The following is a 26,488-nucleotide window of genomic DNA, read 5'->3' as shown; positions in this document are numbered from 1 at the left end:
TATATATTTATTGTGCATGTGAGGAACGTACAATGCAAGTGATCGCACAGAAACCATGCCACGATTTTATTGCTATAGGCTATAAATGCCTTCTTCTATGCTTCTTATTTATTAAATCAAGGGAATTGTTTGGTCAAACATTGATTAAAATTAATATACAATTACACAAAATTAATCAGACTTTAAAAAAAGACTTTATACAAAACTTAAAAGTGGTCAAAATCATTCTTCAGAATGAGTATCAGGCAGCTGCAACAGTCGTGTAGCTGGCGCGGCACTGGTCAAAAGAGTGAATAAAAAACAAGATAAGGTGAGAAAAGGTAAATAAGATCTGTATTGCACTGTATGTGTGCTTCTGTGTATCATTAGGAGTGTCTGATGGATGTAAACAGTGAGAGATTGTGTGGCTGGTAGTGGCCGTAAACAGCGAGAGATCGTGTGGCTGGTGCGATCCCTTCGCTTAGCCACGAGCGCGCTCCCATACGGGTAAAAAGAGCAAAAAAAAAAAACAACAGATAAGATGAGAAGTAGGTAAATAAGATATGTATTGCACTGTATGTGTGCTTCTGTATATCATTAGGAGTGTCTGATGGATGTAAACAGTGAGAGATTGTGTGGCTGGTAGTGGCCGTAAACAGCGAGAGATAGTATGGTTGGTGCGACGCTTCGCTTAGCCACGAGCGCGCTCCCATACGGGTAAAAATAGCAAATAAAAAAACAGATAAGATGAGAATTAGGTAAATAAGATATGTATTGCACTGTATGTGTGCTTCTGTGTATCATTAGGAGTGTCTGATGGATGTAAACAGTGAGAGATTGTGTGGCTGGTAGTGGCCGTAAACAGCGAGAGATTGTGTGGCTGGTGCGATCGCTTCGCTTAGCCACGAGCGCGCTCCCATACGGGTAAAAATAGCAAATAAAAAGACAGATAAGATGAGAATTAGGTAAATAATATATGTATTGCACTGTATGTGTGCTTCTGTGTATCATTAGGAGTGTCTGATGGATGTAAACAGTGAGAGATTGTGTGGCTGGTAGTGGCCGTAAACAGCGAGAGATAGTATGGTTGGTGCGACGCTTCGCTTAGACACGAGCGCGCTCCCATACGGGTAAAAATAGCAAATAAAAAAACAGATAAGATGAGAATTAGGTAAATAAGATATGTATTGCACTGTATGTGTGCTTCTGTGTATCATTAGGAGTGTCTGATGGATGTAAACAGTGAGAGATTGTGTGGCTGGTAGTGGCCGTAAACAGAGAGAGATTGTGTGGCTGGTGCGATCGCTTCGCTTAGCCACGAGCGCGCTCCCATACGGGTAAAAATAGCAAATAAAAAGACAGATAAGATGAGAATTAGGTAAATAATATATGTATTGCACTGTATGTGTGCTTCTGTGTATCATTAGGAGTGTCTGATGGATGTAAACAGTGAGAGATTGTGTGGCTGGTAGTGGCCGTAAACAGCGAGAGATTGTGTGGCTGGTGCGACGCTTCGCTTAGCCACGAGCGCGCTCCCATACGGGTAAAAATAGCAAATAAAAAAACAGATAAGATGAGATATAGGTAAATAAGATATGTATTGCACTGTATGTGTGCTCTCGTGTATCATTAGGAGTGTCTGATAGATGTAAACAGTGAGAGATCGTGTGGCTGGTAGTGGCCGTAAACAGCGAGAGCTCGTGTGGCTGGTGCGACGCTTCGCTTAGCCACGAGCGCGCTCCCATACGGGTAAAAATATAGCAAATAAAAAAACAGATAAGATGAGATGTAGGTAAATAAGATATGTATTGCACTGTATGTGTGCTTTTGTGTATCATTAGGAGTGTCTGATGGATGTAAACAGTGAGAGATCGTGTGGCTGGTAGTGGCCGGCGCGATGCTAATAGAACCACGAGACGCGCGCTGCATTTTTTTTTTAACCTTACATATTGTGTAAGTTCGAGTGGCAGGCGCATATATCTGTGACTGGTCGAGTGGCTGGCGCATATAACGCAGTGGCCGGCGCATATATCCGTGACTGGTCGAGTGGCAGGCGCATATATCTGTGACTGGTCGAGTGGCCGGCGCATATATCCGTGACTGGTCGAGTGGCCGGCGCATATATCTGTGACTGGTCGAGTGGCCGGCGCATATATCCGTGACTGGTCGAGTGGCCGGCGCATATAACGCAGTGGCAGGCGCATATATCCGTGACTGGTCGAGTGGCCGGCGCATATAACGCAGTGGCAGGCGCATATATCCGTGACTGGTCGAGTGGCCGGCGCATATAACGCAGTGGCAGGCGCATATATCCGTGACTGGTCGAGTGGCAGCTCCCCCTGCCACGCAAAGATTTTACCCCTACTGGGTATCTTTCATGAAGATACGAGTGAAAAGGCCAAGTCTAAGCTACCTTGCTTGGCTACGTGCGTCTTTGGATTTTCGTTGTGGTAGAAATCCATGAGGAATATCTTTAGTTCTGAGTGATGGATTATGTTAAGTTTGGACTCATTTTAATCGTAAGAATCTGCTGTAAATAATGATGTGTCATTTCCCACAATCGGAGTATGTTTAATGAAGTTACGAACGGAAATGTGCCTTAAATTATGCATCCTTATATGATTTACATATGGTCTCTTGAGGGGCTTCTTGTACAAAACCTCACACAAGTTTAGTAAAAAGCCCGAAACAATTATGCTTGTTCTATTCTACTCATTGAGACCTTTCAAATGACATATGGCACATGACTATCTGAGCTGTAGGATGTATTTGACATATTGTAGTATGTACTACTTCATAAATTATGAAAACATTTTTTCTATTTATCAGCAAATAACTCATCACTACTTAGGAAGTTATAAAATTGGCTACATTCATTGTAAATTTCAGACTCTAAGCTTTCAAATGACACCTATTTTAAGTTGATCAAGGTAATATTTTTGCAAAATATTATTATTATTTTTTATCGAAGCTAGGTGGCGCCAGCTGGCGGTACACTCCGTTTTAGAGGGATTACTCAGCACTCGTTTGGAGTTGATCAAAGTGATTAGATGCATTAAAAAGCTGAGATTCTAAGCTTTAAAATGATACCTATTTTGTTATTCCATTTCAGTGGTTGCTTAGAAATTTGAATATGAATTTTTTTTCGCGGGGGGGGGGGGGGGGGGGGGGGGGGGGGGCGCCCCGTTGCCCCCGGTACCGGGGGCGTTGGTTTTTAACAGGTTAATTCAAGAGTTCTGTTCAAAACTGTTCTGCTCCGGAACATTCGTTGGCAAATTAAAGCAACAACTGTCAATATTAATTTATAGTTTATTGAACTGTTGCATAAAGTGGATATCACATTTGAAATCATGCTGATATCCAGGAAAACATCACTCGTGATATTACTGAACTGAATCATGTTTTAAATACAAAAAAACTTTACCAGTTTTTTTAATTAAAGAAATTTAGCAATTTTGCAGTGGTCTTTTAATTCTTTCAGAACTGAAGAGTGAGATGCAAATCGATTTAAATATCTTAATATTTCTTATACACAAAATTTATGACATTTCATATTTCACATTTACACAGTAAGATCTTACACTATATATTGTATATAACGTTTGGTTTGAGTTAATCTGTTGAAAGTTGTTTTGTGTAGAGCAGAAGTAAAACTGAGCATCATATGAGCAGGAATGGAAAAAACACCTTTAACCACATGCTATTTATACAGGCACATTACTGACACCTTAAACACACTAACAAACTGACATCAAATACAAACGTCTATCAGGAGACATATTCTCATGCACAAGCTGATCATCCACCCAAAAGATCAAATATGTCTGTACAGTATGAATCTGATACTTAAAGACTGAAGTTTGATGATCTTCTCACGGTAATAGGCATATACTCTACGTGATCCTCCTCTTCAACTTTCTGTAAAACACATCACACAAGATACAATAATAGCAAAGTTATTATATTAGAAATGTGACATCCTGAAAAGGGCTATATCTCCCTCGAACTGCTAAGATAACATAAGGTAGATTAAGATTGGATTCTCAGTGGTTTTGCTTCAAGGCCTACATTTTACATTGGACATCAAGTGGTGATGCAATAGTTGCAAAATTGTTAATCTTAAAAAATAAACAAATTCTTTACAATCAAATACTGCAATTAAGTTATATTATTCACTGTCAGGGAAAATAAAATGCAAAATGTGTGCCTTTAGGGGTACAACTGCTTGTCACTTGCGCAGTACCCTCAAAATACTTTATCCCCGCCCCTTCTTTACCCCTAGTGCATATTAATACATTAGACATGTACCCTTAAAGTTGATATGAAATGGATGTTGCGATTGTCTATTCTTCCATATTGTGACATATATCAAGTGAAACAAGAGAAATCTAGGGCGGGACTTGATTTTGTCCATGGGGAATTGATTGGATGGTTGGCTGGTTGTGGTTTGCTATTGGTTGATCTCATGTGAGTGACAGGTTGCCCTGACCTCGTCATCAGAGAAGAGAAGAGATGCCGCTGCAAGAGGGTTTCTCGTTACGGAGTTGGACTTAGTCAACCAGACAGCATGCCTCAAGGAGGAACATGCTTGGTCAGTGTTGAACTGCTTAAATTTGTTCAAAGGCAGGATGGCGGCCACACTGGAACTTTTTCAGAGGCTCCTGGGACATATGGCAGCCGCAGCAGCAGTAACGCTTCATATGAGGTGGCTTTAGCACCAGCTTTATGGCTGAGTCCCAAGATGGGCATGGCAGTGACAATCTGAGTGACAATCAGGGCATGGCAGTGACAATCTGAGTGACAATCACCCTGGCTTGCTGTCAAATCTTCAGACTATTCACATTCCCGGCCTGCTCAATCATGCCGCCGACAAGCTCTCACGACAGCCTACGCTTCCGGAAGAGTGGCGTCTCCATCCCCAGGCGGTCCAGCTGATATGGAACTTCTTTGGAGCCGCACAGGTAGATCTGTTTGCCTCTACGGACTCGATCCATAACCAGTTGTTTTACTCCCTGACCAAGGGGACCCTCGGCACGGATCCACTGGCACACAGCTGACACCGGTGCCAACGCAAATATGCATTTTCCCCAGTGAGCCTACTTGCAAAGACACTGTGCAAAGTCAGGGAGGACATGTAGCAGGATTTGTTAGTTGCCCTGTATTGCCCCAACTGGACTAGCCTGGCTCCGCCCTCCTACGTACTTCCGCTCAATTTTCATTTTCCTTCAGTACTACGTCTGGGATTGTGCTGTAGTCTTTGTTTTTTTCCATTCAATTTTTTACCAGGCCAATCATGGTCAATGTTTGATTGTCCAGCTTGCTCCGTAAGTGGCGAATGAGTTGGCTAAGGCGAACACTAGGCATACGTCACGACCAAATGTTAGCGAGTGGTTAATGCATATCCAGAGTGACTCTGGGCAGATCCAATAGTTTTAGACTTCAGTAGAGGACCTGCTTTCTCAGAGACAGGGCACTATGGCACCCACGTCCAGACCTCTGGAACCTCCACGTGTGGTTTCTAGACGGGATGCAGAGGACATACGTGGTCTACCCTCAGTAGTGGTAGACACCATTACTTCAGTGAGAGTGCCCCTCTACAAGGTGCGCTTATGCTGAAGTTAAACCTGTTCGTTGAGAGGTGTTATTCTGACCGAGAAGCCCCCTGGAAATGCTCAGTGTTGTGCTTCTTTTCAGCCTGAATCTTAATGAACCATGTTCGTTCATTGGCCATTGAACTGGCCCCCCGACTGAGCCTGGACTTTCCCAAGGTTTTTTTCTCCTGATGGAGTTTTGCTTCCTTGCCACTCTAGCTTGCTTAGTTGGGGATACCTACATTTTAACAATATTATTATTATTATAATATTATTGATACTAACATGCATTTTCGGTCAACAAAACTTGCCTGGCTGGCCAACTCTCACATTATCCTTAGACCGGATACGTGCCCAAGGTTTCCACCACTCCTTTCAATGACCAGGTGGTGAACCTGCAAGTGCTGCCCGTGGAGGAGGCAGACCCGCCCTAGCTGTCCCGTCCACACTTTGCTTCAGGACCTCAGAACAGCTCTTTGTCTGTTATGGAGGCCAGCAGAAGGGAAAGGCTGTCTCTAAGCAAAGGTTGGCCCGCTGGATAGTGGATGCCATCGTCTTGGCGTATCAGACCCAAGGCGTGCCTTGCCCCCTCGGGTTGAGAGCTCACTCTACCAGAATTGTTGCTTTCTCCTGGGCATTGGCGCACGCCGGCGCCTCACTGACAGATATACATAGAGCTGCAGGCTAGGCGACACCCAACATGCTTGCTAGGTTTTATAGTCCTTGTGTAGAGCCAGTGTCCTCCCGTTTACCCGTCCCAAGTGGCCAGTGAACGCCGGGGACCCGCTCGGTGTCTCGCTTGATGACCCATTGCCCTCCTACAGACCACACATCTGAATGCGACTCACAGCTGAATTTAACCTTGAGACTAATGATACTTTCATGTGCTATCAAAAATGTTGTACTTCCTACTTCTGAAGTCATGATTACAAACTCATCTCATTCAAATTTTGACCTGAAGGGCATTCATGTCCAATTTTTAACTAGGAAACTATTTACAATAATTCCAATTGCATGTGAAGGCAGCATAAATAAAGAGATTAAATGATCTTACCAATTGTTCTTTTCTTTTGTTGAACCTTGGCTCAGCGTAAGTGATCCCTTCTTCACAAGTCTGAACTGTTTAAACAAGAATAGATGCAAAAGATGCAGCATTAAACAAACAATCTTAACTAGATCTGTTTATTAACAACATATGCATTATTACCAAGACTCTTATCAAGAAATGTAAGCATTAATGCTATTAATTAAAAAATATTTAACACTGCAATTTTTAAAATTTCAATTTGACAACTTTTTAAACAGGCATACAAAGGTCTTCAGAGTATGCAACATATATAATTAAATTATTTTCATATAATTTTCATTAAAGCTGAACAATAATAAAAAAAAAAAAACAACGTTTATTTGAACACCAGGAACAGACTGCATCTTTACACATGCAAGATGGTTCATAAATCGGAAAAAGTTGTTTTGTTTCTTGAAATAATGTAGAAATGTATTTCTGTGTTTGCATTTGAAGTGTTTTAATGCAGTTTGTGTGAGTGAGACGAGTAAAGAGTGCGGACCAGTGACATGTTATGACATGAATACATTTTTCAATTTAAGTGCCAAACCCAATAACTGCAAAAATGATTTTGGTTTCTTCTAATAAAAAGGAACTAGATGACATTTACTACGAAAATTATGAAAATAATTGTAATACAATTAGAGTATTCTTTTATAGTACTTTATTAAAAGATGTAGGTAAAACACTTGCCTTCTCGGTCAGTTTTTCTGTGTTTCTTGCAGATTACTACTATAACAACAATCATCAGAGCTCCAGCAACGGCAGAGATCAACACTATCTGAGAGACTGAAGAAGACTGTGTGTCCAGTGCTGTAATGATACAGAAAGAATGAGTCACAAGACAGAGAACTGGGGTGCGTTTCCCAAAAGCATTGTTTGCCGCAATTTCCATTGAACTCTATTGGTAACGACGGAACTTGCGACCATAGTTGGCTTTGGGAAACGCACCCCAGGTCAGTAAATACACACATATTTCATCAGTGCTGTGGTACCTGCACATGTGTGACAGAGTGTGTTGATGTCCAGATGTGTGGTCTGGTTGCTGATGGGATTGTTCAGCACACAGCTGTAGGTGTTTTTATCCTGATATTCCACCTCCAGAGGTAGAGAGAGACTGATGCTGAGATCACACACACTGAAGCTGGACAATACACTCATTCCTGCGTACCAGGAGAGAGTCGCATCACTCACATTCAACACTGATGAACACACTAATGAACAGTTAGATGAAGATGATGATGATGATGATGAATAACATTGTGAAGAGTTACTGATGATGACAGGAACAGGCAGAAGAGCTGGAAAACATAAAAGAATAAACAGAAATATAAACAAATCAGCATTCTTATTTTTCCGCCATTTTGCTGCTTTCTTGACAGGCCTGTGCATGTTGAACTTGAGTCTGTTGTTTGCCTCCTGTCCTCGTAGACTTGCTCATTTTAAGTGAAAGATTCCGAAGGCGGAATGTTTCAAACATATAAAAGTGATTAAATGAATACGATGTGCTGATAAAATAGGGTGTATTCTGAAGAGATTACATGAAATAATGCGGAGCTTCGACACCGTGCGTCTTAACACCACATTACCAAACCGGAAGTCAGCATTCTTATTTTTACTTTAATGTTACGAGTGAATGTTTAGTGTAAATTTATAAAACAAACATGTTTGGAGAAACAATCTCTGCTCACCATAGACAGAAACACTGAATGTTTTTGATGTCAGTTTCGCTCCACTTATCTCTAGTTCATAAACTCCAATATGTTCAGTTGTGGTGTTTGTGATGGTCAGAGATCCAGTTTGATCGTCCAGCTTCAGTCTGTCTCTGAATCTCCCATCAGGAACATCATATGTGGAGAAGATTTGCTTCTTATTATTAATTTTAGCTATGAAAGATGCTTCATTTCTAAATTTCCACACTATGTCTTGATCTTCTTGTAGGGTTATTCTAACATCAGACTGTAAAGTGACAGAATCTCCCTCCATCACTGACACTGACTGTATTTCACTTGTTTTGGCACCAGACACACCTAAAAGAAAATAAACATGGACATATTAAATCTCCTTTTTGTTTATAAATCCTGAAATCAGCTGCAGATTTTATTTTAACTATTCACTGAATTATATATTGTATTTTAAACTCATCTGCAGTAGAGTAAAATCAAAGTGTAAAGTTTTTAAAGAATAAATACATGTTGATTATTTACATCTTAATTTATTCTGATAGATCATTGGACAAAACAGGCTCACTGCATCTGATTCATTTAATTTACTCAGGGTTTCCACACTTTTTATCCAAACTTCCACTCTGTAGTTGTATCTGAATTATTTTTTAAAATATATCTTAGAAATTGCTGGAGAGAATTTGCACTTTAATTCTTGATATTAAGATCTAATAACAAAAGACGACTGTGATTTGCAAGCAGATTAATGGTTTTGGAAATCTGAGCAAGAAAATTTTACAATCACAATAGAAAGTGCAGAAATTCCAATTAAAAACTTTTAAAAACAGAGACCTCCGCTGATGAAAGCGATAATAACTCTCGCAGCTTTATTACCCTGATACAGAAAGAAATTAAGCCGTAAATATATTATAAAATTATTTTATAACTTACCGATCAGTCTCCACCAGCACACACAGAACAAAACAAAAATGTGAAACATTTTATTCAACGGTTCACTGAAAAGTCTGATCTAAAGACCATATCCAATAAAAACACTGAAGCTGTTCATCTAGTCTGTGAATCCTCCCTCTGACAACGTTTGATGCACTGGACATGAGTATGTTTAAAATGTGTGTGTGTGTGTGTGTGTGTGTGTGTGTGTGTGTGTGTGTGTGTGTGTGTGTGTGTGTGTGTGTGTGTGTGTGTGTGTGTGTCTGTCTGTCTGTCTCTGTGTGTGTCTGTGTGTGTGTCTGTGTGAACCATTCATGAAGGTGTAAACCATTCTTCATTTTTATCATTTTTTACATTGATTGTTATTTTGCTTTTTTTAAGTTTGCAGGTTTGAACATGTCATGGTAAAATGGAGCCTGACTCTATCGATTTTAAAATGGTTGTATATATTTGTAGTTGTACTGTATGGAAACACCAAAGCACACAGTTAAAGCCATGTGCCATGTGACGTTCATCTTCTGAGTCAAACTGAAACCTCCTGCGGTCGGTTTTACAGAAACATGATCTGTTGGATGGACAAACATCTTGTAGGTGAGAGTGAGCATTCAGATCAGGTGTGTTTATAGGTGAAGAGTTTCTTCCTGACCTCCTACAAGCTTTTTGACTTTTTAATGGAAACAATAAACCATAATCAGACATTGTTTGACACAGGGAGAGAAAAAAAACACACACTGATCATATTTTAAATATGATCAAGCATCAGTTCAGGCAGGGCAACATCACCAGCTCCTCCTCTCATCCGCAGCCAGGATTTGTGCTTCAAATATTTCCTCATGAACTACACAGAGCATTACAGTCTGTAAGTAATACTCTGTTTAGTTCCTGTCTCTATGAAGCCCCTCCTTCTGAAAAAGCACAATGTGCTCTGAATCAGTTGGCTGGACCAGTGAGTTGTGATTGGTCAAGCGCTTCCAGTGTGTTTGGGAAATGTCCAGACCCTTTCCATAACTGCGAGTTTCAACACACTGGCTGCATCCGAAATCACTCTCTTGAGTAGGTACTTATTTTGAATGAGTAATTACTTAACGACTGCTAAAAAAAAGTATGTTCTAAATAGTATGAATGTGTGTAGCATGACTCTAATCTGGACGTACTACATTCGCCATATTTTCAATATCATGTGATCTTTTAGCTTAATTTCAGTGTTGTCCATTGTGGATATATGCATTTGATTTAATATCTGTTGTTTTGATTATCTTGTTCTGGCCTGGATTTACTTCTGTCGTTTTGTTTAAATAAACCTTCAACTGCATTTGGATCCAACGTCCTGTTTTTACTAAACAACTGTTACAGAACAACAGACCAAATATGGATCCAGCAGTGAGACTCTTCTGACTTCGCCAAGAAACTCGCATATCGTGGATCACATCAGAGTGCTTGAGGCTCCATGTTGAAGATTTGCCAATGGGCTGTCTATTCCTTAAATAAGCTGTTTTCCCCCAAAAAAACAGGTTTTTTTCAGCATAGTGAAACTTCTCCTTCATTGACATCCATTAAAAAAAAAAAACGGCATCTGGTCTCCTTCCCTGCGTATCACAACAATCCGTGTATCATTCGTTCAGACGTTTTTTTATTTAACACTGAAAGAAGAAAATTAGAAAACAGTTCCTTTTTCGTTTTTTCATTTTCCCCCAAAAAAATGAAAAACAAGAATTCAGCTTGATTTTTCGTAGGTAGAAAAATGAATAAACAGCTTGAATATTTGATTTCTACACGTGGGCGGGAATGAAACGCCCTTTTCCTCTGATTTGTCAGCCAAAGATCAAACTGTTCCGTCATCGGTTCTTCCTCAGCTCCGCACAGCAGAATAAGAGTCCTCCGCTGCAGCAGCTGATGTGCAGATTATTATCTCGTTTATTGCAACTACATTTAATCTTTTTCTAATTAAACAACCAGACTAACGAATGGCTCGATGCAACCCGTAGCTACTGGGCAAGTGGTTCGTGAAATAATTAGCTATTTTATATTTTCCGGACTGTAAAGTCACGTTATTATCATGAAGCACGCTGTGATTTATTCCTAAATGACTTAGCCCTATATAATGCATTGTACTTCAAATAATCTAAATGTTGAGGCGCGCCAAGAAAGGCTATTTAGATTTTGGTTCATTTTTGGTGTGCGTCAGAAAGATGTTCAAGGAGACCGAGACGCCATATGACATTTTGTAGTCATTTTGAATGTACACAAATAAAAAAATATATTTTACTGTTTCGAATGACAGAGTATTAAATGACAGAGTATTAAGTTATTTCCCCTGCTGAAGAACAAGTCCACGTAATGGCGCCGCATCGCGCGCTCACACAACATACTATCCGTTCACTTCTGCCATTGCTAGCTTGACATCGCAGCCTGTTCATTATTAAAATAAAACACAGTCAACCAAACATATGAAAAGTTATTCTGCTTAATTTAATTGTCTGTTGTATACAATATTAAAGGTTGTGCTGTCAGTCACCACCTACTTGCTGTTATTCCAAACTAATTTCGCTTACTGTGAAGATGCTGATTTATAAGGGACTTGACTAAAGTAGGAAACCTTCTGTACATTAATACCGCCGCTAGAAATTTTAGCATCCAATTTCCAAACGTTACATTGCAAATATGGAAACGTTGGACCGAAAGAGAGATGGGCGAAACCAACGTCGCTTTCAGTTTCAATTAAAATAAATTCGTTTAGGCTTGGCAGATAGGTTAAATGTTGTTTGTAATAAAGGGGACACTAGGCTATTTTTGTATATTTTTATAATGCAATTTTTATTATATGTGGCTAACGTTACTTATTTTTCATTCTTTTTGTTTTCTGAATAGCTTTAATTTAAGGATTTTAAATAGGCTACAGTAAAGGGAAGTAAAATATGCATTGCCTATATGTTATAAATAGTGTTTATAATGTTAATGTTGTATTTTATTTACCAGTCTTTTACACCATTTCTGAATAGGCTAATAATAAAAAGCGTTTTTTACAATGATGTGAGGCGCGCGCGTTTCCCTCTCAACATGACCCAGTGCGCCGCGCACAAGCATAAATTATAGGCTATTATTTTATTTGAATAAAACACAAGGCCTACAGCCCTCTCTAGGCTCTTCCCCGGTACGAGTTGTGTCGAGCCATTCGTTAGTCTGGTTGTTTGATGAGAAAAATATGAAATGTATATGCAACGCGTAAAGAATCCGCACGGACTCTTATTCTGCTGTGCGGAACTGAGGAAGAACTGATGACGGAACAGTTTGATCTTCGGCTGTGACAAATCAGAGGAAAGAGGCATTTCATTCCCGCCCACATGTAGAAATCGAATATTCAAGCTGTTTATTCATTTTTCTACCTCAGAACGAAAAACGGAAAATCAAGCTGAATTCTTGGTTCCCTTTCGTTGTCACTCCGAGTTACGTCGGATGACGACGAATGGGGTTTCGCTTAGAAAGCCTATCAACTTCGAGTATTACAAAACGAGCCAATGGCAAAGAAATGCCATGGGTCTGCGGAATTTGCATGGCGTAACTCCGCCCCACCTCGTGGGTATAAAAGGAGGAAGCCGGCAGCAAGCAGATATGTTTTGGCTTCGGAGCCAAGTGTATTCTTCTCTCCACAAGCCATCTCTGAATTGTCAGCTTTACAAACGAGTACCTCGAGTGTTGGTGTGACGGCGATCTACGGCGAGAGCGTGCTTCCTGCTGATCTGTTGCAGTGGTCTGCCAGTCGGTGCGTTTCTCCCCGGGTGCTTCAACACTTGAGTTTTCTCTCACTAAAAGAGCTTACACGTGGCACGTCTTTTTAAAGATGTCTCGCCCGTGTACTTCTGGTTGCGGCAGATTGGTATCGGACTCTGATGGGCACGAGCGTTGCATAGTATGTTTGGGCATTGATCATGCTAGAGCAGCGCTCGTGGATGACTCATGTTCTCTCTGTGGGAACATGACCATCGCGTCATTACGTTCGAGACTCGGTGAACTCGCTAGAGTGAGAGTCCCCTCATCCACCCCCCGTCCTGCGGCTGGTGGCCAGGGTGATCTGAGGGTTACGGTCTGGAACAAGGCGCCGACTATGTGTCCGCGACCCCAGCCCCCCTCTTCAATGACGGTGCCCGCTAGTGAACTGCTGATTCCCGCGGGTCTACCCTCTGGTGGCCCGCGTGCTTCAGTTGAAGCTACAGAGGAAGATGCCATGTCTGTTGCAGCATCACTTGGCGGGTTTGACTCTTCTGGAAGTGAGGGCTCGTCACAGCTGCCACCTTCCGGTGTGCATACGGCTGTGCTCGAGTCTGATCCGGAGATGACGGCCATGCTTTCCCGGGCAGCCGCGAGCATCGGACTTGAGTGGAGGCCTCCACCCTGTCCTGAGCGCTCGCGGCTGGACGATTGGTTTTTGGGTAAGGCCGCCGACCCTCGTCCTCGGCAAACCCCAATACCTTTCTTCCCGGATGTGCATGATGAGATCTCGAAGTCCTGGAAGACCCCCCTGTCTTCTCGGGACCGCTCGCTGGTCTCATCCGCCTTTCCTCCCCTCGATGAGGCAGCTGCCCGTGGGTACACTGGGCTTCCCCCGGTTGAACGCTCTGTTGCCATGCAACTATGTCCTCAGAGTGCTTCTTCTCGGGGCGAGCCTAAGCACCCATCCAAAGCCTGTAGATTTTCGTCGACCCTGGTGGCGAAGTCTTACAGAGCGGCGGGACAGGCGGCTGCTTCACTGCATGCTATGGCCACTCTGCAGGTCTACCAGGCCCAGATGCTCAGAGACATGCACGAGGGTAGGACAAACCCAGGGCTCTTTGATGAGCTGCGCGCCGCGACCGACCTTGCTCTCCGGGCGACGAAGGTTACCGCGCGCTCCCTGGGTTTGGTGATGTCCACAGCTGTGGTCCAGGAGCGACATCTGTGGCTGAACCTGGCTGACATGCGGGACGCTGAGCGGACCCGTCTGCTTAACGCCCCCTTGTCCCAGGCCGGCCTCTTCGGCGGTGCAGTTGAAGACTTTGCCCAACAGTTTTCAACTGCCCAGAAACAGACCGAGGCCATCAAACACATTCTGCCCCGCCGGCCCGCTGCTGCCTCCACCTTGCCGGCCGGGCAGACGCCTCGACCTGTTTCCCGCCGAGGGCGCCCTTCTGCGGCTCCCGCCCCTCCCGCCCGGACCACGCAGCAGCCTCCACCCAGGGCCGGTCGCGGAGGAAGCCGTAAGAAGGCGCCACAGCCCTCTCCTGCCCCGCCCCCCGCTAAACGCCGGGCCAAGCGGCGCTCCTGAGACGGGCTGCTCAGGGATGATGATTGTTTCTCAGGAGGTGGTAGCAGGACCACTCCTTCCCCCGGTGGAGGGCCGGGGGAGAATCTTTTGTTCTCCACTCCCCGCTGCTCACCCACGGGTGGGCAGCACCCTAATGTGGTTAAAGACAGAAACAATCCCCTCTTCCCTGAGCTCACAGAGTTCTCGGGCGACACAGAGCGCCGCCCACAAGCCGTGCTCTCCTCGCCCCCCTCTGTCCCAGAGGCGGTTGACACGGCGTGCCGTCCACGGACCGCTTCGCCCCTGTCCCCCTCTGTCGCCAGACCCCTGGCAGAGCAGGCCCCCGCGGGACGACCAGCCTGGTCCTCCCCTGGCCCCCTCTGCCAGGGTGCGGTTGCTAACTGTGCCCCCTCTCCGGGCCGCTATGCCGTCCACATCTGGGCCAGTTACTCCGCCTCGCTGCCCCTCCGGGGGGACGCCTGTGGCTCGCATGATCCCGTTGGTTCAGTTCCTGGGAGCCTGGCTAGAGCTTCCCCGTCTGTCCTACTGGATCGCGCGTACCGTCAGGCTCGGTTATGCGATTCAGTTCGCACGGTCTCCTCCCCGCTTCAGGGGAGTCCGCTCCACTTTGGTCGGTGGCAATGCCCCTATCATGAGAGCAGAGATTGCCACCCTGCTGGCGAAGGGTGCAATCGAGACTGTCCCTCCAGCCGAGATGAGGTCCGGCTTCTACAGCCCCTACTTCATTGTCCCCAAGAAAACCGGTGGGTTACGGCCAATCCTTGACTTGCGCGTGCTGAACCGCTCCCTTCACCGGATGCCGTTCAAGATGCTCACCGCCAAACGCGTTTTCGAATGCATACGGCCCCAGGATTGGTTTGCAGCGATCGACCTGAAGGACGCCTACTTTCATGTCTCCATTCTTCCTCGACACAGACCGTTCCTCCGGTTTGCTTTCGAGGGGCAGGCATACCAGTACGCGGTTCTCCCTTTCGGGCTAGCCCTGTCTCCTCGCATCTTCACGAAGGTCGTCGAGGCGGCCCTTGTTCCCCTTCGAGAGCAAGGGGTACGCATCCTGAGTTATATCGACGACTGGCTGATCCTATGGAGTCAGAAGCATCTGAGGTCGCTTCGAGCCATCTTCATTCCCGGAGCGCTGAACTGTGCAGCCGACGAGCTCTCACGGCTTCAGCCCCTCCCTGGAGAATGGCGACTCCATCCCCAGTCGGTTCAGCTGATTTGGGACCAGTTCGGGGACGCGCAGATAGATCTGTTTGCCTCTCACGACTCGACCCATTGCGCCCAGTTCTATTCCCTGACCGAGGGCACGCTAGGCACGGATGCTCTGGTGCACAGCTGGCCGCAGGGCCGCAAGTATGCGTTTCCCCCAGTGAGCCTTCTTGCGCACACTTTGCGCAAGGTCAGGGAGGACGAGGAGCAGGTCATTCTGGTTGCCCCTTACTGGCCCAACCGGACCTGGTTCCCCGAACTAGTACTCCTCGCGACAGCACCTCCCTGGCCGATCCCTCTGAGGAAGAACCTTCTTTCTCAGGGACGGGGCACCCTATGGCACCCTCGTCCCGATCTTTGGAACCTCCACGTGTGGCTCCTGGATGGGACGAGGCAGGTTTGAGTACCCTACCACCAGCGGTGGTGGCTACCATCACTTCCGCTAGAGCGTCGTCCACGAGACACGTCTATGCGTTGAAGTGGAACCTCTTCGTCAACTGGTGCTCTTCTCACGGAGAAGACCCCCGGAGATGCTCGATCAGTGTTTTGCTTTCCTTCCTTCAACAGGGGCTGGAGCGAAGGCTGTCTCCCTCCACCCTGAAGGTCTATGTTGCCGCCATTGCCGCACATCATGACCTCATCGAAGGTAAGTCGGTGGGGAAGCACGACCTGATCATCAGGTTCCTGAGAGGAGCGAGGAGACTAAATCCTCCTCGTCCTCCTCTCGTTCCCTCTTGGGACCTCTCAGTGGTTCTAACTGCCCTGAAGAGTGCTCCCTTTGAGCCCCTGCAATCAGTCGAGCTTAAGTTCCTGTCTATGAAGACAGCGCTCCTGGTTGCACTGGCCTCCATCAAGAGGGTTGGGGACCTGCACGCATTCTCCGTTGACGAAGCGTGCCTGGAATTTGGGCCGGCTTCCTCTCACGTGATCCTGAGACCCCGGCCTGGATATGTGCCCAAGGTTCCTACCACTCCCTTTCGGGACCAGGTGGTGAACCTGCAAGCGCTGCCCTCGGAGGAGGCAGACCCAGCCTTGGCACTGCTCTGTCCAGTACGCGCTCTCCGCGCCTATGTAGACAGAACGCAGTGTTTCAGGACCTCAGACCAGCTCTTTGTCTGTTATGGTGGGAAGCTGAAGGGAAAGGCTCTCTCCAAGCAAAGGTTGTCTCACTGGATAGTGGACACCATTGCTTTGGCTTACCAGCAGCAAGGTCGACCGTGCCCCCTTGGTGTGACTGCCCACTCCACCCGGAGTGTGGCGTCCTCTTGGGCTCTAGCGCATGGCGCCTCGCTAACAGACATCTGCAGAGCTGCAGGCTGGGCGGCACCTAACACATTCGCCAGATTCTATAATCTCCGAGTGGAGCCTGTGTCCTCTCGTGTACTCGCTTCAACCAGCTAGTACCGGACCCGCTCAGGTGTCTTCGCTTGCTCGCCATTCCACTCCACGGACTGGATACGTGCGATACTTTCCTCAGGTGAGCTTCTCCGAAAGCCCTGAGCTCCTCCAGCACTCCTGACGACGGCGCCAGTGTCTATTGCCTGTGCGTCGGCTAGGTGCCTCCCGTGTGCATGGTCCCTCCTCTGAGCGACCCCCACATGTGTATTTCCACTGTAAGCCTCTCTGAGCGTGTGTCTTTCCCTTGGCAAGCCACCTTGCCACCCCTGGGGTTGAAATATTCCACCTGCGGCTGGACACCCCAGTGTTTTCCATATGCTTCCTTCGGGTCATATGTGTATTCTCTAAGTCCCCCCCCCTCCGGGCTGGCATTAATTGCATACTTCCCCTAAGCTTGGGATATGCTTCCCAGTGTACCTTGGTATTCCTGTGTTATATGGAGTCCTTTGTCCAGGCTGACAGGGATCTCGATTTACGCAGGGCACTGGAAGACAGCTGAGAAGGTGGCGTGATTAGACTGGTAACCCCATTCGTCGTCATCCGACGTAACTCGGAGTGACAACGAAAGGGAACGTCTACGGTTACGTATGTAACCCTCGTTCCCTGAGTAGGGAACGGAGACGTTACGTCTGCCTGCCACTTTCCGCTGTACCGCGGGGATCGCCTGAGCTCAGTCTTGGCTCCTCAGCGAAGAAACATATCTGCTTGCTGCCGGCTTCCTCCTTTTATACCCACGAGGTGGGGCGGAGTTACGCCATGCAAATTCCGCAGACCCATGGCATTTCTTTGCCATTGGCTCGTTTTGTAATACTCGAAGTTGATAGGCTTTCTAAGCGAAACCCCATTCGTCGTCATCCGACATAACGTCTCCGTTCCCTACTCAGGGAACGAGGGTTACATACGTAACCGTAGACGTTTTCGTTTTTTTGGGGGGGAAAAAAGAAGGGGGAAAAAACGAAAAAGTTTCTACTTTCAGTATTAAATAAAAAAAACGACTGAACGAATGATACACGAATTCACAACTTTAGGAGGCGTTGCGCTTTCTTTTTCTTTTCTTTTTTAATGCTAACATTGCAACCTTGCCTTCAATTGTGGCTTTGTCAATTCGCAAATTAATGCTTCCTCGTATATTAAAAAAACTCTGGCGACGGCGAGGCGGACATGTCGGATTCTGCAGTCGGAAGCAATTTCTCTCCACGACTGCGCTGATCAAAAGCACAATGGGAAACACTTACTGACGACACAGCTTAATGCTCATTGGTTTAAACAACCGTGATGTATTGATCTCTTTTAAAATGTTTGATTTTAAAACTCTGATATATTTTTTTTATCTGTATAAATTATGTGTGAATATTCCCAAATTGTATGACAGTGCTATGTCTTTTTCATATGTAGTCATATTTCTAAATAAAAAATAAAAATAAAAAAAATGCCTGTATTAAAGTAAAAATAATGGAACTTATTTCGAATGGAATAAAATAGCAAATGCTTTGAATGTCTTGTTCATCATATTTATTTTCACATAAAAACCTAAATCCAGTTATGTCCAGCAAGCAGCAACACAGCGCATGTGCGTGAATCACGCGAGTGACGACTTCTACGAGAGAGATCTGCCTGTCCGTCTTGGCTGCACTTTTTTCTCTCCTCTCCTCTCTTCTCTTCTCCTCATCTCATACGAGCCTGACCACCCATCACTACAAACAGAAGCTGAAAAAGACTTTTGTTTTGAACAGTTTAAAGAACATTGGACGCATCACAGATTACTTTCAGTTTCACTGGTGAAACAGCACTTTTACGTCACCGAATCTGCTGTCATTTTAGGCAAACATTGTGAAAATGCAGAATGTCTCAAATATACGCTCATTGCGCATTTATTTACTTTTGTACGGTAAGATATTTGTAAGTTATCATTTCTCTTGTCTCTTTAGGACAACGCTGAACGAACGTGAAGCAGTTTATTTAATATTTGAAGGAAATTAGTTTAATAGGTGTGTATGTATTTTGCTAGGTACCATTCTAAGACAATTATTTGTTGCAATCTCTTTTCTGGTCAACTATAAAAAAGAACAATGAACGTGATTTTTTTGTGTTGTTGTTTGGCTCATAACTGTTAATTTCTTCTTCAGGTGTTTTAGGTGTTGGTACTGATACAGAGTCAGTGTCAGTGATGGAGGGAGATTCAGTCACTCTAAATACTAATGTTAAAACAAGCCAACAAGAAAACATAATGTGGTATTTCAATGGCATCCGTATAGCTCAAATCACTGGAGATCTCAGTAAGATCTGTACAGTTGATCAGTGTAATAAAGGAAATGAGAGATTCAGAGACAGACTGAAGCTGGATCATCAGACTGCATCTCTGACCATCACAAACATCACAAACACAGACTCTGGACTTTATGAACTAAACATCATCAGCAGCAGGACCAGCATCATGAAGAAATTCCACATTTCTGTTCGTGGTGAGTCGTTCAAAAACATGAACTGTAAATTTAATTTGCATCAATAATGTGTCTAATAATATTTTTGCAGTGACATTTTAGAGATTTTTTTTTAATGTGTACATTAATTCACCGTAACTGTTAAAGGGGACCTATTATGCCATTCTTTACAAGATGTAATATAAGTGTCAGGTGTCTTCAGAATGTGTCTGGGAAGTATCAGCTCAAAATACCCCACAAATATATTATACCACGCCCTAAATGCCTCTTTTTGGGTGTCTGTATCTTTAAATGCAAATGAGCTGCTGCTCCCCCCTTTCCAGAAGAGGGCTGTGTCTTAACAGCTCATGCCTCGGATTCTAGCAACAACAAAACAGGAAAACAAAAATGAATGACAGTGAGAATAACACTGATATATGTCAGAGGTGGAGTCGGACACTAATGAAGGAGAACCTCTGAGAATGCATCTAAATGAAGATGTTTCTTAATGGTTAGTTGATAAATTGATAAAACCGAGAACATGTAGACTGTTTTCCACGTATCGTGGGCGTGGCCTAACCCTTGCGTTACGTCATAAAATACAGTAGGCATACAGTATATACTGTATAGACATACACTTCAGTCTCACACACAGTTGAGTGCGCAGACCTCTCAAAGTATATTCCTTGGCCATGAGCATAGAAAAACGCATTGTCTAGTAATCATCTATAGTGAAATTTTGTTTTCAAGCACTCAAATCACTTGCTCGTGCCATTGTAAAGCCTGTGTATACTTAATTTAAATGAACAGCATTACCCCCACTCCCCAGTTCCATTTAAATGCATCTGTTATTTCATACTATGTGTTTGCATTTTACTATGCATTTTTTTTTTAGTTCACTAGGAATCCAAACTGCAGAGGATTTGATGTAAAAACAACTATGCAAATTGTGTTTTATAAGCACTAAAGGTCAACAAATTGGAAATAGGCTGAACGTTAAGATAAGCATGGGGAATACATTTTTATATCCACAGTTCTTGATGTTGTGTAGTTAGTTAATTTAAAAAGATCCTACAATCAGTGATTGGTTTGTGTTTCATGTGTTCCTGCTTCAGAACGAGATAAAATGAAGAGAAAGTCAGTGAAGGAGGGAGAATCTGTCACTTTAGATCCTGGTGAAATAGAAAAAACAAATAATTCGATTATGTGGTATTTTAATGACATTCTCATCGCTGAAATCACTGGAGATCAGAGTAAGATCTGTACAGATGAACAGTGTAAAGAGAGATTCAGAGACAGACTGAAAGTGAATCAGACTGGATCTCTGACCATCACAAACACTAGAAACACAGACACTGGACTCTATGAACTACAGATCAGCAACATCAGATTCAGCATCATAAAGATCTTCAGTGTTACTGTCACTGGTGAGTATCATGAAGTCACTCAAATCAACCCAGTAAATGTTTTCATTGAAATAGTGACTTGGACTCATAATATAATTATAATGTGATACAAATGATGACCAAAGTAACAGACATATATTTTGGTAAAGTTGTTTGTATCAGTCACTCTGTAAGTAATAATGACTGTCTGTCTGTTGTAGCAGGAATAAATGCTGTTGCTGTTGTTCTTGGTGTTCTTGGTGTTCTTGGTGTTCTTGGTGTTCTGCTGCTTGCTGCTGCTGTGATTTACATATGTGAGTATTACATACAGTTGATGTAACAAGATGAAAATATGATATTTATTGTTTGAAAATGTTCATCTTTAAAAGTTAAATTTTTTATTCTTATTAACCAAAATACTGTGTGCAGGCAACAGGGCGAATCCCACTTATCGGGTCAGATATATGAGCACTGAATCTGCCTGTAGAAAAACTGATTCAGATCTGTGAGTTTGCAACACGGAGTTTTATGTAGACTCAGAAATCATTGCATAAAAACACCAGTAATAAATGACACTTCAAGACTCCCATACTGTTTTACTATACGATAAAGATGAATAAAGATACATTTTATGTTATTATAAAATTTAAAAAAAAATGTATTGCTATCATTAAATTATTATAATTATATTTATTTACCATATAGGCGGTTACAACTCTAGTCTAGGATCAGGGTGTAATATAAATGTTTCTTACAAGTAAACTCCCAAATAAACTAAATGACAAAAAATATGAAAACAAAAAGCGCAGCTTTATTAAGAGAGCAGGTAAGAGCACCAGTACTGTATTATTAATATTCGCCAGTATGATATTCAAGCATTTTAGATGTGCTGTTTAAGAAGATGGTTTCAACAAAAGATATTTTTGCTGTGCGGAGGAATGTTTGAGTTCTGAAACTTTTGTAACAATTTGCGAGGGAAGGATGAAGGTTAAGACATGTTTATTATTTTGTAAAAGAAAGCCACCATGCATTACTCAAATATCAGAAAGAAAAAACCAACAACAACAGAATTTCAAGTCTTTAGTATTTTTTGTGTTTGTGTCAAAGAATCATCAGTCCCATTCCTTTCTTTTACCTTCTGTGAATCTGTTTTATTACAGGATGTCTTGCAGAGGACGGATGTGAATTCCCCTGATCAGTCTGACTGAGGCTGCCATTGAGACACTACAGTAACATTATTATGTTTACTTGAGAAATCCAACATTCTGATCTACTCTTTAAGCTTTCCTTCTTCTTCTTCTTCTTCTTCTTCTTCTTCTTCTTCTTCTTCTTCTTCTTCTTCTTCTTCTTCTTCTTCTTCTTCTTCATCTTCTTCTTCATCTTCATCTTCTTCTTCTTCTTCTTCTTCTTCTTCTTCTTCTTCTTCTTCTTCTTCTTCTTCTTCATCTTCTTCTTCTTCATTTTCTTCTTCACTAAAAGTTTCTCAGTTTTCAAGTTACATCCACCAAACTCTCCTACTTTTCTAACTGATCAGAGTTACGGTTTTCCTAAAAATTACAATCAAACCTTTAAATAAATCCCATAGACTTGCATTGACTGAATGTTCAGTTAAACCACTGTTCAAACTCAAACAGTCAAAATTCTAATTTAAACGGCCAGAAACCCTTTAGACTCAATTAAACTGTCATTCTATGTAACATTTATAAGCCATAAACTCATTTAAGCTTCCATTATATCTAATATTTTCTATCCAAAATTCTAGGTTGTAGAACTACTCAACTAAAACATAAAACTATTAAACATATATAGCAAAACATATAACCTTTAAAATTTAAACCTTCAAAGTTAAAACTACTTCAAACTTCCCTGCTATGCTTTCTCAAGCCATCATCAAAGTTAGTCTACACACATTTTTATTTAGTTTATTATTTAGATTCTTTCAAACAGAGAAGATGAATGAGAGAAGAGGATCAGCAAACACTCACCACACGCAGAGAAAAATAGAGCCACAATACCAAGATTACACTATTAGGTACAATACTGAAATATCACCTCATTTCAACTAATTCAAATTCAAACTAATTTGCTATAATTCATTTTTTAAGTCATTTATAAAATGCATTAAAATGTAGTTTTTATTATTATATTTGAGGAATACAAACAGTTAATTAGCTATAAAGTAAGAAACAAAGAAATGTGATGGCAGCAATACAATAGAGTGCTTTGTTTTTCATGTTTGAGGGTTGGGGTTTATTGACATTTCATGAATAACTGAACATGAATCATTCAAGATGGATATTTTGACCAAGTAATGTCACACTGCAAGACAATCTCTTCACATGTCGGCTGTCAGTCAAACACTCAGGTACTGAACTGAGTCTGTGCTGATACTGGTAATGTTACAATCTTCACTATTGTTTATTGACAACACTAGAGGAATATCCCTGATGAAAACACCAGCATGCTGTTGTCTCTGATAATCAGTGACATTTAAGCTGGTGTTTTCAGCTGGAATCTTTTTATTTATGTTTAAGTCTATGAAGCACTTTGTGTTTTTGTTTGTAAGTGTGTATCTTTGTGGTTAAAGAAAGTCAGTTAAAATCCTACAAGGGTTCAGCCATGAAAAATCACCATTGTTTCCTTGATCTAACTCTCAATCTCAGAACCTGAACTTGTAACGGAAGACACTGTGGATAAAAATGCCAATTGTATTTTCATTTGCAACATATTGTTGTTTTTTATGTTCAATATCTGTTACTGCTGCTGTGCAAGCATGTTTACTGATATATAGTAATTCACGTCAGTGTCATAGAGTACTATGATAGGCCTCAGATAGGCCACGTTGATCTCAGTGCTATGATACTGTTTTAGCTGCTTTTACTAAAAAATCCACCATTTATCAGTTCTATTCATATCATAAGACTAATAACCAAATCACAAACAAAAATCACCGGAGAGGATGGTAAACATCACATAAAGCTGATTTTATAAGATGGAAATATGACAGAACAGCAGCATCTCTAGAGATATAGAGATGTGATTTTCTGCTTCGGACACTAGAGAGCAATGATGTGCTTGTTACATTTTCTAAAATATCCAGCAGGGCTTTTTTTGTGTGTGTGTGTGATACTGTAAATGCAATGATACATATATGCAATGCAGTTAATATCTTTTTTTTTTTTATAAAATAAAAAATAAAACAAGAAGAGTAATTGACAGGCAAAGAAGCACAGTGAGGGGTGAAATCAATATTTACTAATACAAGTTATGTACATTTCTATATGATAACTTAGACAGAAACATATGTCGGCCCAGATCCGGCCCACATCTGATATGTGTGGAATCCATGTGTTCCAGATGTGGGCCGGATCTGGGCCGACACCATGTTGCTGTAAAAATAGAACATTTTAGTTGAGTTTATAGATGATATGCTATTCACTAAATTCTAACAAAATTTCAGACATCACAATAACACACACACACACACACACACACACACACACACACACACACACACACACACACACACACACACACACACACACACACACACACACACACACACACACACACACACACACACACACACACACACACACACACACACACACAAAAAAGAGAGTGAAAACGGGATAAATGTGAGCAAAACCAAAAGGTGTGAGACTGCGTCCAGTATGAACTCTTATCAGTTCCGGTAGATAAAAATCATCGTTTTTTGAGGACATTTTCATACACAGACTCCGTTTTTGATTTCTGAAAGGAAACACAAACTCTGATACAACGAAAAATGGAAGGTGTGGAATCCATGTGGGCCGGATCTGGGCCGACACCATGTTGCTGTAAAAATAGACTATTTTAGTTGAGTTTATGGATGATATGCTATTGGGGAACCACTAAATTATAACAAAATTTCAGACATCACAATAACACACACACAAAAAGAGTGAAAACGGGATAAATGTGAAAAAAACCATAAGGTGTGAGACAACTTTATTCCGGTAGATAAAGATCATCGTTTTTTGGGGACATTTTCATACACAGACTCCGTTTTTGATTTCTGAAAGGAAACACAAACACAAATTAATAACAGACTAATAATAACAGGTTTCTATCTGAATAACCTTGTTATTCTCTTAATAAAACCTTTTTAAAAAAACAGATAGATTAGTAGAGCTGAACATTATTTTCTATCATTTTTATTCCAAAGGATGATCTTGCATGCTGCTTTTTTATTTTGAATATGGAAATCAAATAGCCTACAGACGTCATTGTACTAAGATGCTAACATAGAGCAGCAGGAGGAAATGACATCAAATATCTCATTCATGACTTTTTAACCAGTTAAATCATCAAACAGTTGAAGTTCTGCAGTTTGTCTCAGTCTGAGAATGACTGTCTTTCACACTAAAGCAACAGCAGACACACTTGTGTCATCACGTCTACAAAGAAAGCAACGTCTGCTAAAGCTGCATCTCAGCTCAGATAATGATGAACCGCAGAGACGCTGCAGATCGAGCACACACTTCAACACAACATGAGGAACAACTCTGTGTCCTACTTTCTCTCTGAAGACAACCTAATGGTGAAAAAGCTGATTTTGTATGGGTGATTTTAGAATACTCAAACCAACAGTCAGAAATGTTTATATATGTTTTCAAACAAAATATTTTTTTAATTAGTAGGCATAGACCACTTGCTGGCTGGTATAAAGAACAAACGTTTCTAGCCTACATGTAGGATATATATCACCTCATTTATAAACTATACACAAAAAGAAAAACACTTTTAGGCCTATACTTTCAGGCAGAAAGAAGCACATATGTATGCATTGTTTTTCATTGGTGGTTCTCTTTTCCATGTATTCGTGTCATACTTTAATCAAGTATGAAAATGACTTGACTTTGACTTGAGAACAAGTTACTTGAGACTTGACTTGACTTGAAGTGGAAGACTCGACAATGACTTGAACTTATAATAAACAAACAGCAATAAAATTCATTTAAAAAAAATAATTATTGTGACGTCAGCACCACTAATCAGCGTCTGTGCCTTTAATTACAGTATTTTAAAAAATTTAAAGAATGTTTGTGCATACGAAAATAAATTTGTTTTAATGTTTACAGTTAATGTTAATGTTTACAGCTTTCCCTGATTGTTTTTTTTATCCACGCAGATATGATGAATATCTCAAATCCAAGATACACTGCAGCGATCTACAGCAGCCATCCATGTCGAAGTTCATTGTCCCCTAGACTACTACATATCCAGTCAACCACCCTTATTTTCTGTAAATGCAACACATTTTAGACAGTTTCAATTAAATTGAATTAGACAGATTGGATTATACATCTTAGACTCGATACATCTTAGACTCTAAATGTTTTGTGTAAACAACACAATTTTATTTTATTTTCAGATATTAATATATGCATATGATTCATATATAGCAAATGTATAATGAATGAGATACATAATATGTATACAAGTTCATCTTTTCTGTGCAAAAATAAATATGTATCGAAAAAA

The 26,488-nt window shown here is 42.0% G+C and overlaps 1 protein-coding gene across 2 annotated transcripts; it reads left to right on the top strand.

Moving 5' to 3' along the window:
- The first annotated feature begins 18,733 nt into the window (after positions 1-18,733).
- LOC143735294 (uncharacterized) lies at positions 18,734-26,488 on the top strand. Of its 2 annotated transcripts, XR_013203080.1 has the most exons (6): positions 18,759-19,045; positions 19,284-19,619; positions 20,693-21,004; positions 21,184-21,276; positions 22,123-22,191; positions 26,136-26,488. XR_013203080.1 is itself a non-coding variant. In XM_077225427.1 (5 exons), coding segments are annotated over exons 1-5 (795 nt in total). In that variant the 5' UTR covers positions 18,734-18,993; the 3' UTR covers positions 22,125-24,189. The 2 variants fall into 2 exon arrangements, 1 of the variants encoding a protein (XP_077081542.1); XM_077225427.1 differs by lacking the exon at positions 26,136-26,488 and having other exon boundaries at positions 18,734-19,045; positions 22,123-24,189.

This window comes from Siphateles boraxobius, unplaced genomic scaffold, assembly GCF_051911475.1.
Source record: "Siphateles boraxobius isolate OS27281-9 unplaced genomic scaffold, OSU_SipBor_1 13, whole genome shotgun sequence".
Lineage (NCBI taxonomy): Eukaryota > Metazoa > Chordata > Actinopteri > Cypriniformes > Leuciscidae > Siphateles > Siphateles boraxobius.
This window is presented reverse-complemented; position numbering and strand designations above follow the sequence as displayed.

Excerpts from the sequence above, each read along its gene's own strand:
- LOC143735294 (XM_077225427.1), top strand. The coding sequence starts at position 18,994 with ATGCAGAATGTCTCAAATATACGCTCATTGCGCATTTATTTACTTTTG. Across the intron at positions 19,046-19,283 it reads CATTTATTTACTTTTGTACG|GTGTTTTAGGTGTTGGTACT; the intron begins GTAAGATATTTG and ends TTTCTTCTTCAG. Across the intron at positions 21,005-21,183 it reads CTTCAGTGTTACTGTCACTG|CAGGAATAAATGCTGTTGCT; the intron begins GTGAGTATCATG and ends TGTCTGTTGTAG.